Source organism: Sus scrofa, chromosome 12, assembly GCF_054392235.1.
Source record: "Sus scrofa isolate SSC_HxYL_T2T_F1_AM1 chromosome 12, Sscrofa_HxYL_maternal_Yorkshire_Landrace_v2.0, whole genome shotgun sequence".
NCBI lineage: Eukaryota > Metazoa > Chordata > Mammalia > Artiodactyla > Suidae > Sus > Sus scrofa.
In genome coordinates, this window is record NC_139394.1 from 44,492,929 (window position 1) to 44,508,709 (window position 15,781).

The 15,781-nt window shown below is 48.2% G+C and overlaps 1 protein-coding gene across 50 annotated transcripts in view; it reads left to right on the forward strand.

Moving 5' to 3' along the window:
* The window catches only part of RFFL (ring finger and FYVE like domain containing E3 ubiquitin protein ligase), a 76,154-nt gene that overhangs the window by 44,410 nt on the left and 15,963 nt on the right, over window positions 1–15,781 (forward strand). For 46 of the 50 annotated variants that reach the window (XR_014821392.1, XR_014821393.1, XR_014821394.1 and 43 more), the window contains one exon: window positions 11,072–11,259. The exons of 2 other annotated variants lie outside the window; for them this stretch is intronic. Coding sequence is in view for 42 of the 48 variants with exons in the window: in XM_021067420.2 (XP_020923079.2) it covers window positions 11,072–11,259 (188 nt within the window). In the remaining 6 variants the exon portion in view is untranslated. Of the gene's footprint in view, window positions 1–11,071; window positions 11,260–14,314; window positions 14,432–15,781 lie in introns of those variants that run through there. 2 more of the 50 variants (XM_021067436.2, XM_084985180.1) reach the window with 2 other exon arrangements.

The window sequence follows — 15,781 nt, forward strand, 5'->3', positions numbered from 1 at the left end:
TAGATTGGCTATTTACGGAGCACTTATTGTAGGTTAGGTAGGTTGCTGTTTCTCATCCCCACGGTTACCGTCCCACAGGGGAGGTATTCCCCTCTTACACAGGTGAGGAAGTGGACTCAGAAAGCCAAGGTAGCTACCTTTGTGGGGTGTTTTTTTTTTTTTTTTTTTGGTCATTGTTTGTTTGTTCGCTTTTTAGCGCCACACCTACGGCATATGGAGATTCCGGGCTAGGGGTCCAATTGGAGCTGCAGCTGCCGGCCTACACCACAGCCACAGCAACGCCGGATCCAAGCCGTGTCTGTGACCTACACCACAGCTCACAGCAATGCCGGATCCTCAACCCACTGAGCAAGGACAGGGATCCAACCTGGGTCAGGCTCGTTAACTTCTGAGCCACAACGGGAACTCCAGCTACCTTTGTTTTTGATAAAGGTCTTTTTCGTAGTCACTCTCTGTCACTAAATACTGGTAAAATGCTTGGGGCCTTAAGGAGAGATAGTACTTGCCTCATGGGCTGTGTTGATAAAGTACTGACTGCTTCTCTGACCTCAGTTTTTTCAGTCCAGAAATTATTTGGATGCCTTCTAAGAAGTGGCGCTACGCTAGATGATGCTGGTAAAAAAAAAAGTGAAGGCTGGAGTTCCTGTTGTAGCCCAGCGGAAGTGAATCCGCCTAGTATCTGTGAGCATGTGGGTTCGATCCCTGGCCTCGCTTAGTGGGTTGGGGATCCAGCGTGGCCATTAGTTGTGATGTAGGTCACAGACACAGCTCAGATCCTGCATTGCTGTGGCTGTGCTGTAGGCTGGCAGCTGTAGCTCCAACTGGTTCCCAGTTCCTAGCCTGGGAACCTTCATATGCCGTAGGTATGGCCCTAAAAATAAAAAGCAAAAACAAAACAAAAGAAAAACAAAAAATGAAACAAAAAAGTGAAGGCAGATGAGATTCCTGCCCTTGGAGTTTACATCATAAACAAATAGATATAATTATAGATTATGATAGCTCTGAAGGAAACAAAGAGCCAAGAGAGAGCATGTGACTGAGGAGAACTCCTCTCAGCAGGTGAACTTGAGTTGGGACCTGAGGGCGAGAAGGAGCAGTAGCAGGAGGGCAAGTGCAGGGACCCTGAGGCAGAAAGGAGCCTGACGTCCTTGTGAAGCTTAGTGAGTTGTTGGGAAAATTAGCAGGACCTGAATGGGGGGAGTGGGCCGGCGCCGGTGGTGCGTGCAGGGTCTTTTAACCATGTAAGGAGTGGGAATTTTTATTCTAGAATGGGATGGGAGCCCGTCAAAGAGCTTTAACTGTGCATGTTGGGGGAGGAAGGAAGTAGATGATGCCTTGTGGAGAAAAAATTGGAGAAGAGGCAAGGCGGAAGCTGGGAAACTAGTTAGGGAGATGTTGTCCAGGAAGTCATTGTAGACCCTGGAAGTGCGATAGAACACAAAGTCCCTGCCCTTGGGGATTTTTTATTCTGGTTAGGGAAGGCAGTTCACAAGTAGGCAAGTAATACCAGCTAACACTAAGTGTTAGGCAGGAGATTAGAAAGTGACATTTAAAGCAAGGGTGAGTGAAAAGGAGGCAAGTGTGTGATATCTGGGGGAGGAGAGTCCAGGTGGATCCAGCAAATTCAAAGGGTCTACGGAGGGAAGGGTGAGAGGGGAGAGACGGCGATCTAGACCACTCTCGGGGCAAGGGAAGTGGAGATTGGAACTGACGTTTCGTCGGCTTAAGAGTGGCCTTTAAAGCCACCTGATGGGGGTCTCCTTGGGAGAGAGTGTGGATGGAAGCGGGCTCTGAAGACAGCCTGCGCATTGCCATATATGAAGGACAGAAGGAGGAGGGGGACAGCAGGGAGGCTTTGAGGTGGGGGAAGCCAAGGGTTCGGAGCTCTGGAAGTAAGAGATAATTAGACGGGAGACTGTTCAAGGAGAAAGGAAGGGTTACCCTTGTCCAGCACCCCTGGAGGGATGAGGAAGAAGAAGCTAGAGTGTCACTCGGACCTGGCCACTTGGAAGTCCTTGGTGACCTTGCAAGGAAGAGATTCAGTGGGGGATGAGTCAAGCTTGGCTTGAGAGTACTGAAGAGTGAATTAGAGATTGAGGGAGTAGAGCCAAATATTTGGAGAAATTTTGACATAGAGGAGAGCAGAGAAAAGGACCTCTCCTGAGGAATAGGGGATATGGAGTCATGATGGGTTTTTTGGTTATTGTCTGTTTGTTTTTTTTTTAACAAATTACAAATATTTTATTAGATGCTTTAAAAACTTATATAAACTTATAGCTAAGATATACCTGGAGAAGTGTACAAATTTTAAGTGTACAGTAAGATGAATTTTCACAAAGTAAATATGTGTATAACTAGCACTCAGATTAAGAAAGAGAATGTTGGCGTTCCCATCGTGGCTCAGTGGTAATGAACCCAACTAGTATCCATGAGGATGCTTGTTCCATCCCTGGCCTTACTCCGTGGGTTAAGGATTCGGCATTGCTATGAGCTGTGGTGTAGGTTGCAGACGCGGCTCAGATCTGGTGTTGCTGTGGCTGTGGTGTAGGCCAGCAGTATAGCTCTGATTCTGTCCCTAGCCTGGGAACTTCCATATGCCGTGGGTGTGGCCCTAAAAAGACAAAACAGAGAGAGAGAGAATGTTACCAGCAGCCCCTTGTGCCCCCTTCCATTCTCTATCCAAGGATAACCCTGTCCTAATTTCTAGCACCATATATTAGTTTGCCTGTATTTGAATTTTATATAAATGGAATCACTCAGTATGTATTCATTTGTGCCTGTCTTCTTTCACTCAGCTTTATAAGATTCATCTCTACCATTGATTGCCTCAAGCAGTAGTTTGTTCTCATTGCTGAGTGAATATACCTTCATTTCTCCATTCAATTGTGGATGGACGTTTGGCTCTTTCCAGCTGGAGGCGTTTACAGTAGTACTGTTGCAGACATTCTTGTCTACTTCTTTTGGTAAACATGTGTCTGTTGGGTATATACCTGGAAATAGAATTGCAGGTTCCTGGGGGGTATGTATGCGTGTGTTTCCGAAGTGATTGTACCAATTCACATTGCTGCCAGCAGTGTTAGAGTTCCAGTTGCTCTGTAGCCTCATCAACACTTGCTGGTGTCTGACTTTTCCATTTTAGCCATTCCAGGGGGTGTTTGGTGGTAACATTGTGATTGTAATTTGTACTTCCCTTTTGACCAGAAGACTTTTTTAAATCTGAGAGGTCCTGGAAGGAGCCTGTGTGCTGATGGGAAAGCTCCAGTAGAGGTGGAATCTAGATACTCAGACGAGAAAGGGCTGCAGGGCAGACAGACTGGCTCGTTTTTGTTTTTGTTTTTTTTTTTTGGTGGAATGAACACTTCTCTTCCAGCCTACAGAGCATGGGCTTCAGGTTCTAAGTAACTTAGATTTGAATCCTGGCTTTACTACCCACTAGCAATGACCTTTAGCAAGTTACTGAACTTTTCTGAACCTTGATTTTCTTGCCTGAAAATAGGAAGAACTGATCTGTCCTGCCAGGATCATCATGAGGATCATACGGGGTAATGCTAGGGCGCATCTAGCTCAGTGCCTAGCAGATAAGAAGCATTCTTCCAGTAGAGAGTGGCCGCTGTCTTCTTTTTCTTCTCAAAATATGTAGTTATACGTCTGCATTTATTTCAAAGAGGCATGGCTAAGCCATACTGATAGGTTTTTTTCATAGCATTTCCTTTCAAAGCCTTTGCAGTTGTACTTTAATTGCTTTTTAAGGATAATATACAAGATGAAGCAAAGCCCATTCTGTATTAATGATCCAGAACGTGGGATACTTTTCTTGCTGCACTCACAGCATAGATGGTTTTTAACAATTTCAGCAATACAGTAGCAACAATAGGGAAACCACCCTCAATTAATGGGGGGTGATTCCATAAGGCTTTCAACTAGCTGTTTTCTGATTTGCCGTGTTGGAAAAGTACTTCTTTGAGGATTGGGGGCAATTTCATTAGTTTTTTTAAAGGATTTTGTGTGATGTCTTATACAGTGGACATGTTAATTCCAAGATGTTGCTGTCTGTGCATCTTTCTAATGCCCGTTGTTGCAGAAGTACCTTGGCACACAGAGCAGTTAATTAAAATCAGAACAGATTGGACGAGAACCTCAGGGCCTCAACTTTAGTGCCTCAGATCTTGGCGCTTAGCAAGGTGGTGTTGGAGTTGCCTTGCAAGCTCGTACTCATCGTACTGGGGCACTGACCTTATGACTTTTTTACTCCATAGGTCCATCCTGACCTTTCTCTCTTTCATGGGGAAATTCCGTAACAACCACTGATCCACTAAAAATCATTTGTCTAGGGCAGGTGGACATGTGAAGTGCTGGTTTAAAATTACTTCGGATTCTAGGACTTAATAGGGAGAAATCGAATTTTCTGCCCTCTTGACTCTGACTATGGCTGTGCTCAGCCTACCTGGAATAGGTCATTTATCCTCCCCTGTTATTAGCGCTGTAATTTTCCCGTTCGGCAGGGTTCAGTCTCCCAAGAAATGCCAGCTTACTTATCAAGCTGGCAAAACCCCGTGTGCTAGCTAGCCGAGCTCGCCTCACACCGCAGGGCTCTTCCACAGGGAGCAGGACATTTTCTTGTTGAGCCCAGCCGTACCCTGCAGCTCCTGTCTTTTTCAGCTCTTAGGCCAAGTGGAAGAGGAGATCCTGGCAGGTTTCAAACAAGCTCAGTAGGAGAGCAGTCAGACTCTATTTGAAAGTTAAATTGCCAAGTCTATGTTTTCTGAAGAGAGTGAGAGGAGTTGGAGAAGGAATTTTCAAGCCCTCAGCAAAAATTTGATGATAATTTTCTTTCAAGATCAGGAGTTTTGCAGATCAGAGAGGGAAGTTTTGCAAAGTTGTATACATAGGGAGAATTCTTTTTATTTTTTTTGTTTTTCTATTTTTTTATGGCCACACCCTCAGCACATGGAAGTTTCCAGTCCAGGGATGGAATCGGAGCCACAGCTGCCACCTACGCTGCAGTTGCAGCAACACTGGATCCTTGAACCCATTGTGCCAGGCCCGAGATGGAACCCCTACCTCTGCAGCGACCCGAGCTGCTGCAGGGCAGATTCTTAACCGACTGGGCCACCATAGGAACTCCTGGGAGTGTTCTTTCTACACCCCACAGTTGGTTCTGCTCTCAGTCCCTAAGTAAATAATCGGATGCTACGTGTGTGTACCTGGTCAGAGCTGAAGGCGTAAAAACGTATTTCCAAGAAAAAAAGCGTTACGTGTGTATGGCAGTGTGAAATGATAAACCCTTTCCTTTCACCCCCTGAAGTAACCCTGAAAAGCATTGTTCCTTAGGCTCAGGGCTTCCAGCGGGGCAGGACCACATTAAGAAATGTGTCTTGCTGTTTAAATATGTGTCACAAAGCGTACCAGCCTAGTCTGCTGACTCCGGAGAGCCTGGTCCATTAGGCTGAGCAGGTCAAAGGTGTTCCAGCCCCGGAGGCTCATCCCCAGGAGCCCCCGGCCCCCCCACCCGCATCCCCAGGGACGAGGCTTCGTCCTCCACCCTCAGGGGCCTGTGGAGAAGCCAGTGGCCAATTTCAAGTCTTCCCCAGAACCAAGTCCTTGGCAGAGTAGCCAAATCTCCAACAGGCTGACGACGACTTTTCTTTCAGAGCCGTTCAGAGGCGGCAGATGAGCTGAGAACCCAAGTTGAGAGGGTGAGAAGGGTGCTGAGGAAGGCAGCCTCTCCTGACTTCCAGTCTTAGCCCCTGTGCCAGGATGGCCGAGATGAGCTAAATCTAGTGCCGGACCGGGTATACAAGCACTTGCACTGAGACAGGACACGGCTGGCCGGCTTTGCAGTTTCCCCTGCTCATTGTGTCTCACCGCGTGGGTCTGCCCATCCTGTGGCAAAGTCCTTACGCCTTGGGAAAAAATTGCAACATGTGGTTCCTTTGGTGGAAGAAAGTTTGTTTTCTTCTCGTGGCTGCGTATTTCATTCTTCCATCTCCTCTAATGCTGTCACCCTGTCCTTGGTTCTGTCTGTCTTCATCTCCATTCACTCTCGGGTGTAAGAAGTGACCTTTCTCCTGCCCAGGGGTGGTCCACCCCCACATCCTATCACACTTGGTCACTTTTTTTTTTTTTTTTTTTACTAGGGCCGCACCCACGGCATATGGAGGTTCCCAGGCTAGGGGTCAAACTGGAGCTGGAGCTGCCACCCTACACCACAGTGATAACAATGTGGGATCTGAGCCACATCTGTGACCTACACCACAGCTCATGGCAACACCGGATCCTTAACCCGCTGAGCGAGGCCAGGGCTTGAATCCGCATCCTCATGGATACTGTATCCACTGAGCCACAATGGGAACTCCACTCGGTCCCTTTTCTTTCTGTCCCGGCCCTCCCTCCCGTGTACTGCCAGCCTCCCTTCCTCTGTAAGCTCTTTGTCTTCAGGGGTTTCCTTTGCAATCTCTGAAATCCGTGTCTACATTTCTCTTATCTCGTGACTTTGATCCTCTTCCGCTGCTGCCCCTTCTCTTCCCTTCATCGTCAAAAGTTTCTAGAAAGAATAATTTGTCCTTAGAGTCTGGCAAGACCTCCCTTCTTGTTCCCTCTCCCAACTAGGATTATGGGTCAGCCTTTCTCTTCCCAAACTGCTCAGGCCCTGAGCACACGCACAGTTTCAGGCCCATTGCATTCCTCAGCGAGTTTTATATTTGACACAATTGAAAATGTCTTTTCAATGGGAGTTCCCATCATGGCTCAGTGGAAATGAATCTGACTAGTATCCATGAGGACACAGGTTCGATCCCTGGCCTCACTCAGTGGGTTAAGGATCTGGCGTTGCTGTGGCTGTGGCGTAGGCCAGTGGCTACAGCTCCGATTCGACCCCTAGCCTGGGAACCACCATATGCTGTGGATGTGGCCCTAAAAAAAATAAAACCAACAAAAAGTCTTTTTGAAATCCAAGACGCTCTTCCAGTTCTCCCACCTTTGAGCATCCTTCCCTCCTTCTGTGCTGCCGGCTGAGTCGCCACATGCCCTTCAGATCCCAGGACGCCGGGGGCTCTCGCAGGCCAGCCTCTCTTTTGCACCAGCTTCTGCCCCACTCTGGCTTTACATACTTTCCAGAAGGCGAGGGTCCCCACACCTTTATCTTCAGCCAGCGCAGTGCTGTGTATACATCGTCAGGTCCCGGAGGTACCAACCTCAGAATCTTAACCTGCCCCACGCCCTTCGCACACAGACGTGTGCTCTTCCCGAGGGCCTTACCCCAGTTGTGTGACTCTGAGAGCCCCGGCTGTTTCTCTCTCCCCTCCCCATCTCTTCAGTTCATGACACACCTGCTAAGTCTGTCACAGATCTGTCCCTTTCTCTTTTGCCCACATCCTCATGTCTTGCTTCCGGCCCGCTCCTTGTAGATTTGTCCTCCACACGAGTGACTGCCACCCCCACATGCAAGTAAGATCACAGAACCTGGTAGCCTGAACGTGTGATTATGTTCCACTACCTGCAGAATAAAGTCCAGATTCCTCACCATGGAATACAAGGCTTTTATGCTCTCATCCACCACCCCTACCCTTAGCCTTGACCTAGCCAAGCATTTCGTAGTCTCTTTAATGCCCTGGTGCGTGCTGTTTGGGGTTTTTTTTGAAGTGTCTTTGTACTCTTGACTTTCTGGTCCATTAAAGGCTCTGTCTTCTCTGGTCACTCCCTCCCCAACACTGCACAAACCTCCGTTAAAGCACTGATTACCCTGAAATTTCAGTTTTTGGTTTCACATTTTTAGTTCTTCTGTTAGACCATGGATCCCATGAGGGTAGGCGTTCAACCATGCTTACCTAGAACTGGAAAGAGCAAGGCGTTGGCTTCTCTAAAGAGATTCGTGCATGAGTGAGTGGAGATTTCCAGAGGAGTTAGTGAACCACCCACAGCCTTGTTCAAGGCCGCTCTGCTACTCCCCTTCCCCACCTCATTCAGTTCATTGACACATCCTGCTCCTTCTGTCAGAGATCTGTCTGTCCGTGTTTAGGACAAGCTCAGAAAGCCAAATGGTAATTGTGGTGCAATCTCTAGGTTTACATTTTACCTGTGCCTTCCTGGAGAAATTGCAGGGAAGGCATTGTGATAATGCCAGTAGCAACAGCCAAGATTTAATGAGTGTTTTACTGCCCAGAGAATGTCCAGATGAGAAAAACGAAGGATAGAAAGGCTACGATTTGTTAGAGGCAGGCGATCACCCAGGTCTTCTGAGTCCAGGTCCTCTCTTGTTTGTATTATTACCCACTGTTTCAGAGGCTTTGATCAAGAGATGATTTAGGAGTTCCCATCGTGGCTCATGAGGTTGTGGGTTTGATCCCTGGCCTCGCTCAGTGGGTTAAGAATCCGGTGTTGCCATGAGCTATGGTGTAGGCCACAGACGTGGCTTGGATCCCGAGTTGCTGTGGTTGTGGTGTAGGCCGGTGGCTACAACTCCAGTTAGACCCCTAGCCTGGGAACCTCCATATGCCGCAGATACAGCCCTAGAAAAGTCAAAAAAAAAAAAAAAAAAAAAAAAAGATTTTAAGAGTTACAGGAGTTATGGTCGTGGCTCAGCAGAAAGGAATCTGACTGGCATCCATGAGGATCCAGGTCCAATCCCTGGCCTCGCTCAGTGGGTTAAGGATCTGGCGTTGCTGTGAGCTGTGGTGTAGGTCACAGACATGGTTTGGATCTGGCGTTGCTGCGGCTGTGGTACAGGCCAGCAACTCCAGCTCCAGTTTGACCCCTAGCCTGGGAACCTCCATATACACAGGTGTAGCTCCCCCCGCAAAAAAAAAAAGACAAAAAAAAAAATTACAAAATTCCTCTTTCAGAGGGCTACTCTTCTGCTGTTGCCTCCAGTCTTTTGCCAACAAATAACTCAATTATTATTATGATTTTGGTTTGCACCCACAGCACGTCCAGGGATCAAACCTGAGTCACACCAGTAGTAACCAGAGCCACAGCAGTGACAATGCTGATCCTTAACCCACTGAGTCACCAGGGAGCTCCTATACATTCTTTTTTATTTTCTTTTCCGTTATGATGTATCTCAGGATATTGACTATAGATCCCTGTGCTATACAGTAGGACCTTGTTGATACTAACTCGGTTATTTAACTGCTCTTGGCTTCTTTATTTCATGTGAATTTGTAAGGCAGATTAGATCTTTGTTTTCTGGGAATTTAAAGTCTTCAGACAAGTAGTAGTGAGTCAGGGAGAAATGTTTTTGATGTGTAGGAAACGGAGCAAATGTGTAGTTAGTTAAGCTTTAAATATTGTGTGTGATTCACTCGTTCAGTCGTCCTCATTGAGCCACCCGTCTGGACACTGTGACTGTCATGGTCCCTGCTCTCCTGAGGTCAGAGGGAAGCAGGCGAGACAAGTGTGAATCGGACTCGCCTGTGAAAGTGAATGCGCTGTCTCAGGTTGCATTGGAGGCAGTGTTGGGAAGCTAGAAAGGCCCTGGAGTAATCTAGAGCCGTAGGTTAGAGCTGCCTGAACCAGGAAGTTCCTGCCCCCATCTGGGCCTCTTTATTTTCCTCTCAAAAAATAACCGAGGGTGAAAGCAGTTGGCTTCTTAGTTCCTTCGCGCTTACTAGATCTTTGAACTGTGGTCTAACAAAGGCACTTTGAATGAGTCAGGAGACAGAGCAAAAAGTACCGTTCTTTTGTGTGGCCTGATGACTGAGTAACACACTGAATGTTTCATTTATTATCTCTGTGAGCAGAGTTCAGGTTCAAAATGTCCATGCTGACTGCTTGGCCTACCAAGGAAAGCACGTCTTAACTGTATCACTGCAGCCCCCCGGCATTTTAGTGGACGCCCTCAAAACCTTTCATTTATTCTGACATTTGAGAGATTGGCTCGCCTTTGTCCTGTGATCTCAAAAGATCATCAACCCCCTCGTCCCTAATTCTTGTATTTGATGTGTAAAATGGGGGTAACAACCCCAAACCCACAGAGGTACCGATTCAGCAAGGAAGCCAACATTTGTGGAGCGTCTGCTGTGTCCACGACACGGCTGGGCACGGAACAGGCATACATAAGAAGTGGTCCCTGGAGTTGCTGCTGTGGTTCAGCGGTTATGAAACCCAACTAGTATCCATGAGGACGGGGGTTCGATCCCTGGCCTCGCACTCAGTGGGTCAGGGACCCGGCATTGCCGTGAGTTGCGGTGTAGGTCGCAGATGTGGCTCAGATCCCACGTTGCTGGGGCTGTGGTGCAGGCTGGCAGCTGTAGCTCCGATTAGATCCCTAGCCTGGGGACCTCCATATGCTGCAAGTATGGCCCTAAAAAGACAAAAAAATAAAAAAGAAGTGGTCCCTGCCTTCAAGGAGTGTACGGTTTAGTGGGAGGAAAAAAGCCTAACTGTTACCGGTGCCGTGGTGGAAGTTTCTGTAGGGTCAGAGGTGCAGATGTCAGAGCTCTGCTGGCTGCTGGGAGGCGAGGTCAGGAGGGCAGAGCACACCCAGCACAGACAGGGAAGATAACGTTAGGTTTAGAGGCCGAAGGACCGGGTTCTCAGAATCTCACTTCTCTGTATATTGGCTCTGTGACCTTGCTTCTTGAGCCTGGGTTGCCTCATCTGAAGAAATAATAACCCCTTCATCCCACGGTCAGCGTGCGTGTGGAATTGTACACATGTGTCAGCACGCACGCACATGCCTGTTTGATCCAGTTCTGTCGGTCTGAGCTCTAGGGGCGAGGTCAAGTTCCTGAGCACCGTGGCTCTTAGGCCAGTCCTAATTGCGAAGACAAGAGGGTTTATTTGAGGTAGAGATCTCAGATTAGGCACAGACAGGCAGCAGCAGCAAGCTTTCAAAAGTAGGTAGCGTGCAGCTCTGTCCTGGCCGATCAGGTCCGGGCTCACCTCTTGTCTGTCACAGCCAGTGTGGTGGTGCAGGAGGCGGGAAGAAACCTGTGGCCCCTGAAAACCCGACCTCACCTCGACCCTGGAGCAGGTGTGTGGGTCGATAGCCCTGCTCACCCGTGCCCTGGGGAGCAGGAGCGCCTGAGGTGTGTCTTCACTCTGACCTTTCCCCCTTTCTCCCTTGCACCAGATTTTATCATGTGGGCAACCTGCTGCAACTGGTTCTGCCTGGATGGACAGCCTGAGGAGGCCCCACCGCCCCAGGGAGCCAGGACGCAGGCCTATTCCAACCCTGGGTACAGCTCCTTCCCCTCCCCGACGGGCTCGGAACCAAGCTGCAAGGCCTGTGGGGCCCACTTCGCCAGCATGTCCAGGAAGGTGAGTGGCGGCCACTGTGGCCCCAGGCCCTTGGTCACGTCTGCTGACCCTTCTCTAGGGCCTGCCCCGGCCTTTGCCAGTGGCAGCCCAGACCCGTGCTTTCACAAAAGCCTCATCAAGCAAAAGCAAAGCATCCCAGCATAGATTTGGATTCAGACAGCAGCTTGGCCTTCCTAGCTGTTTGATTTAACCTGTGTTGAGATCCACTTTCCCATCTATAAAGCTCCCATCTCAGAGCGTTGTGGGAGTAAGATGGCTAATCTGCCAGGGTGCCCGGCGTGGTGCCCGGAGGGCAGTGGGCCCTCGACGTTACTCCTTCATTAGCTGCCGTTGTCGAAAGCCTGGCTGCAGATTAACTTGTTCTTCTTGAAAGATGTCCTTGACATCTCAGGGGCCTCAGGACCCTACCAAGGTGAAGGCTGGAGCTTATTTACTGTAGCCATTTCATTTGAAGCGCTCGGCAGCCGCATTTCCCGGGTCAGCGAGCAGGCGGTCACGGCCTTGGCTGGGTGATGCGGGGCGAGGTGTGGCCTGGCCTGGAAAAAGCACCAGTGCATCCGTCTTTTGCAGAATGAGAGGTGTGCAGCCCGGACTGTGTTGTTAAAATGATGGTAATGGGAAATCGGAGAGGAAAAATACGTTCTAAACCATCTGCTCTATGCCAGGGACCAGTTTGAGCAATGTATAGAGTTTCTGTTTCATTTAATCCTCACAATAACTCTGTAAGGTTGGTTTTAAGGTCCCCAACCTCCTGTTCTACACATGAGAGAGTAAAGTTTAACAGTTAAAAAGGAAACTGTAACTGTCAAGCTCCCGTCAGCCCCGAAGACATTTAAATACCCCTTCTCCCTCTGCTGAGGGAGCGCCCCAAGATCACGCGGTGATTCAGAGGCAGAGCTAGGATTCCCACATAGGGCTTTGACTCTCAGGCTCTCTCCCAGGAGACAGCAGGTCTGCAGCTTAGAGCGCTGACTGCCCGTCCCTTGACCCTGTAGGATGGTGGAGGATTGGCACTTGGCCTTGTAGGTTGTGTTTTTGCCTACACTACATTGCAGGGAAGGCGGGCACGTAGCCAAGCTTTGTTTTGATTTGCTCGGCTACCCCCCGTCACTGAGAACTCAACCAGAGAGGCTGCTGCAGCCAGGGGGTTGTGGCCGGTGGGCAGAGGTAGTACCCTCCACTCCGCTTAGTGTTTTGACTGAAAGCTGAAGTCCATGGATTAAGACGGAAGGGCAGAGTCAGAGGAACTTGGCCCCACGTGGCCTCAGTCCTGCGGGTGATGGAGGCGGTGGTGGAGTTAGGATCTGAGATGAGGCGAAAGGAGGGCTCTTGGGTCCTGGTCACATGCCTGGCACTGAGCTTGGCATTTCAAATGCGTTAGCTCATTAAATCCTTACGACAGCCTGTGAAATATGTACTGTTATTTGTTGCCATTTACAGATGAAGAAATTGTTCTCTTTATCTAAGATAGTAATTTCAAGGACTCCTCAAGTACCTCAAGAGTCTGTTGGGGGAGTTCCCTTCGTGGGGCAGGAGGAACGAATCCAACTAGTATCCATGAGGATGCGGGTTCAATCGCTGGCCTCGCTCAGTGGGTCGGTGATCTGGTGTTGCCATGAGCTGTGATGTAGGTCACTCAGATCCAGTGCTGCTGTGGCTGTGGTGTAGGCTGGCGGCTGCAGCTCTGATTCGATCCCTAGCCTGGGAACTTCCATGTGCTACAGGTGCGGCCCTAAAAAGCAAAAAAAAAAAAAAAAAATCTGTTGGATGGTCAAAGCTCATGCTATTTTCATTATCACACTGGGAGAAATGCTAGGAATGACCAGTAGAAGGGGCAAAGAAATTGGCAAGAATAGAAGGGGAAAACCCTTGTGTAAATGAGGCAGCTTGAATTTGCAATGGGTTTGTTTAAATAGCACCCCCCCCACACACACACACTCCTTATTTATTTATTTATTTTTTGTTTGTTTTATTGGTTGCGGGTGGGGGGCAAGTGGTGGCGGTTTGGCTGTGCCCAAGGCATGCAGAGGTTCCCAGTTCAGGGATCAAACCTGAGCCACAACAGTGACAATGCCAGATCCTTAACCTGCAGAGCCACCAGGGAACTCCTCCCCCCTCCTTTTTAAAAGTCAGTTAAACTCAGGAGTGGAAATGGAGAGAGAAAGCACAGAGAGGACATTGGTGGTGAGCCAGGCTCAGGGATCACATGTCAAGTACCAGGGGATCTAGCACGTTCTTGACACTACTCAGCTGGAAGAGAGAATGTGGATGAATGAGGAAACTGCCCCCAGAGAAAGGAGAACGATGATTGGCAGAGGGCGGGAAGATGCTCTATTTTCTTTATAGTGGTTATCACCACCCAGCATACAGGTGTCTGTGGATTGCCTGGCTTCTCAGATGGTACATAGGATAAAAGAGTTTGCCAATTCTGTTCACAGCTTTTCCCCAGAGTCTAGAACAGTGACTGACACCTGGCAGGTTGGCAATAAAAATGTTAAAAATGAATGAATGAACGAGAGAACAGTTTGAAAAAGGGGAAGGAGGTCAGAGAGTTTCTATATTCATCACTTTATGGCTGACATTTCCAAGCTGAAGATTTTCACGGAGGGCGCAGTTCTGTCCCAGCAGCATCTTAGCAGCTAGAGGTTTATAGATTTGCAGAGTAGGAAGACATAGGTCTTACCCATAGGGAGCTTACTGTCTGGTTAAGGAGGCCCGTGTTTACAAAGAACTAATAATAGTCAGCTGCATAAGTTAAGTTCTAGGCCATCAGGCATTGTTTGCAAATTGATAATTCTGGCCAGATAAAGGGAGGTTTATTGATTTGCAGAGCATCAGCTGAAGTAAAAGCAGCAGATGTGCAGCAAGTACAAGGTGTGTGGTAGTGGCCTGATTGGCCTGAGTGCAGGGTCCCTGGGAAGTTCGGGGAGCAAAGCTGGGATCAGGTGGTAAAAGGCCCTGACTGCTGTAGCGTAAGGAGCTTGTAGCCACCAGACAACCAGGAACCATCAGAAAGATTTTGAACCAAACAACAACCTGATCCATCCTGTTTCAGGTTGCAGATGTGGCTTTGTGAGGAGGGTGGATTGATGGAGGAGCACTTAGGAAGCTCTTCACACCTGGTGAGAAGTTTCCAGCGCCTGGTCCAGGATGGTGGCCGAGAGTGATCGAGGTAGCTACCATTTAGTGAGAAACTCTTTGTGCCAGACCCTGAGAAGTAGTTGTTAACCCATTTTACAGATGAGAAATATGAGACGCAGACACAGAAGGTCTTAGCTACTAAGAAAGGAGGGCATAAAGACAGATGAAATGGAGGAGGAGAGAGTCAAACCGAAGAAGGCAGTGTATCTGGGGGCCGAGGAGCATGGCAGTAATTAAAACAAGGAAGTTTTTTCCTACTCAGTGGAAAATAAATTATTTACTGTCTCCTGTATGTCAGGGGAGAAAATCGTCCCTGCTTAGTAGGGAGCTTGTGTCTGACAGGAAGGTGGGGGCAGATACAAAGCCACTCAAAGAGACAAGAAGGAAGCTTCTGTAGCAAGAAGAGCTTTTGTGCGAGCAAGGACAGTTTCCAATTTGGAAGGTAAAAGATGGTTCTTGGTACAATATTTTCTTGCCACAAAAGGATGAAATCATTTTGTATAATTCGCAATGAATTTTGTGAATATTAAGGATGTTTTCTCCTATGAGAATTTTGCACTTGTAATTTCATGCTTAAGTGGATCAGCATCTTATCTTAAGGGTTTGGCATTGAACAGCCGCAGGCTTTTAAAATGTCTTTTCCAGAAGTGATTGAATTGAAATGATTACCATGGATGCTACTTTTTTTTTTTCCTTTCTTCATTGTGGTCAGTATTTTCTTTTTTTTTTTTTTTTTTTGTCTTTTTGCTATTTCTTTGGGCTGCTCCTGCGGCATGTGGAGGTTCCCAGGCTAGGGGTCGAATCGGAGCTGTAGCCCCCGGCCTACGCCAGAGTCACAGCAACGCGGGATCCGAGCCTCGTCTGCAACCTACACCACAGCTCACGGCAATGCCGGATCCTTAACCCACTGAGCAAGGGCAGGGACCGAACCTGCAACCTCATGGTTCCTAGTCGGATTCGTTAACCACTGCGCCACAATGGGAACTCCTTTTTTTTTTTTAAATTACTCGATGAATTTTATTACATTTATAGCTGTACATTTATAGCTCACAACCCAATTTTATAGAATTTCCATCCCCAACCCCCAGTGCATCCCCCTACCCCCCAACCTGTCTCATTTGGAAACCGTAAGTTTTTCAAAGTCTGTGAGTCAGTATCTGTTCTGCAGAGAAGTTCATTGTGTCCTTTTTTTAGATTCCACCTGTAAGTGGTAGCACATGATGTCAGTGTCTCGCTGTCTGACTGACTTCACTTAGCATAACTTCTAGGTCCATCCATGTTGCTGCAAATGCCACTATTTCTTTCCTTTTAATGGCTGAGTAGTATTCCATTGTGTATGTGTGCCACATCTTCCTTATCCACTCCTCTGTCCATGGGCATT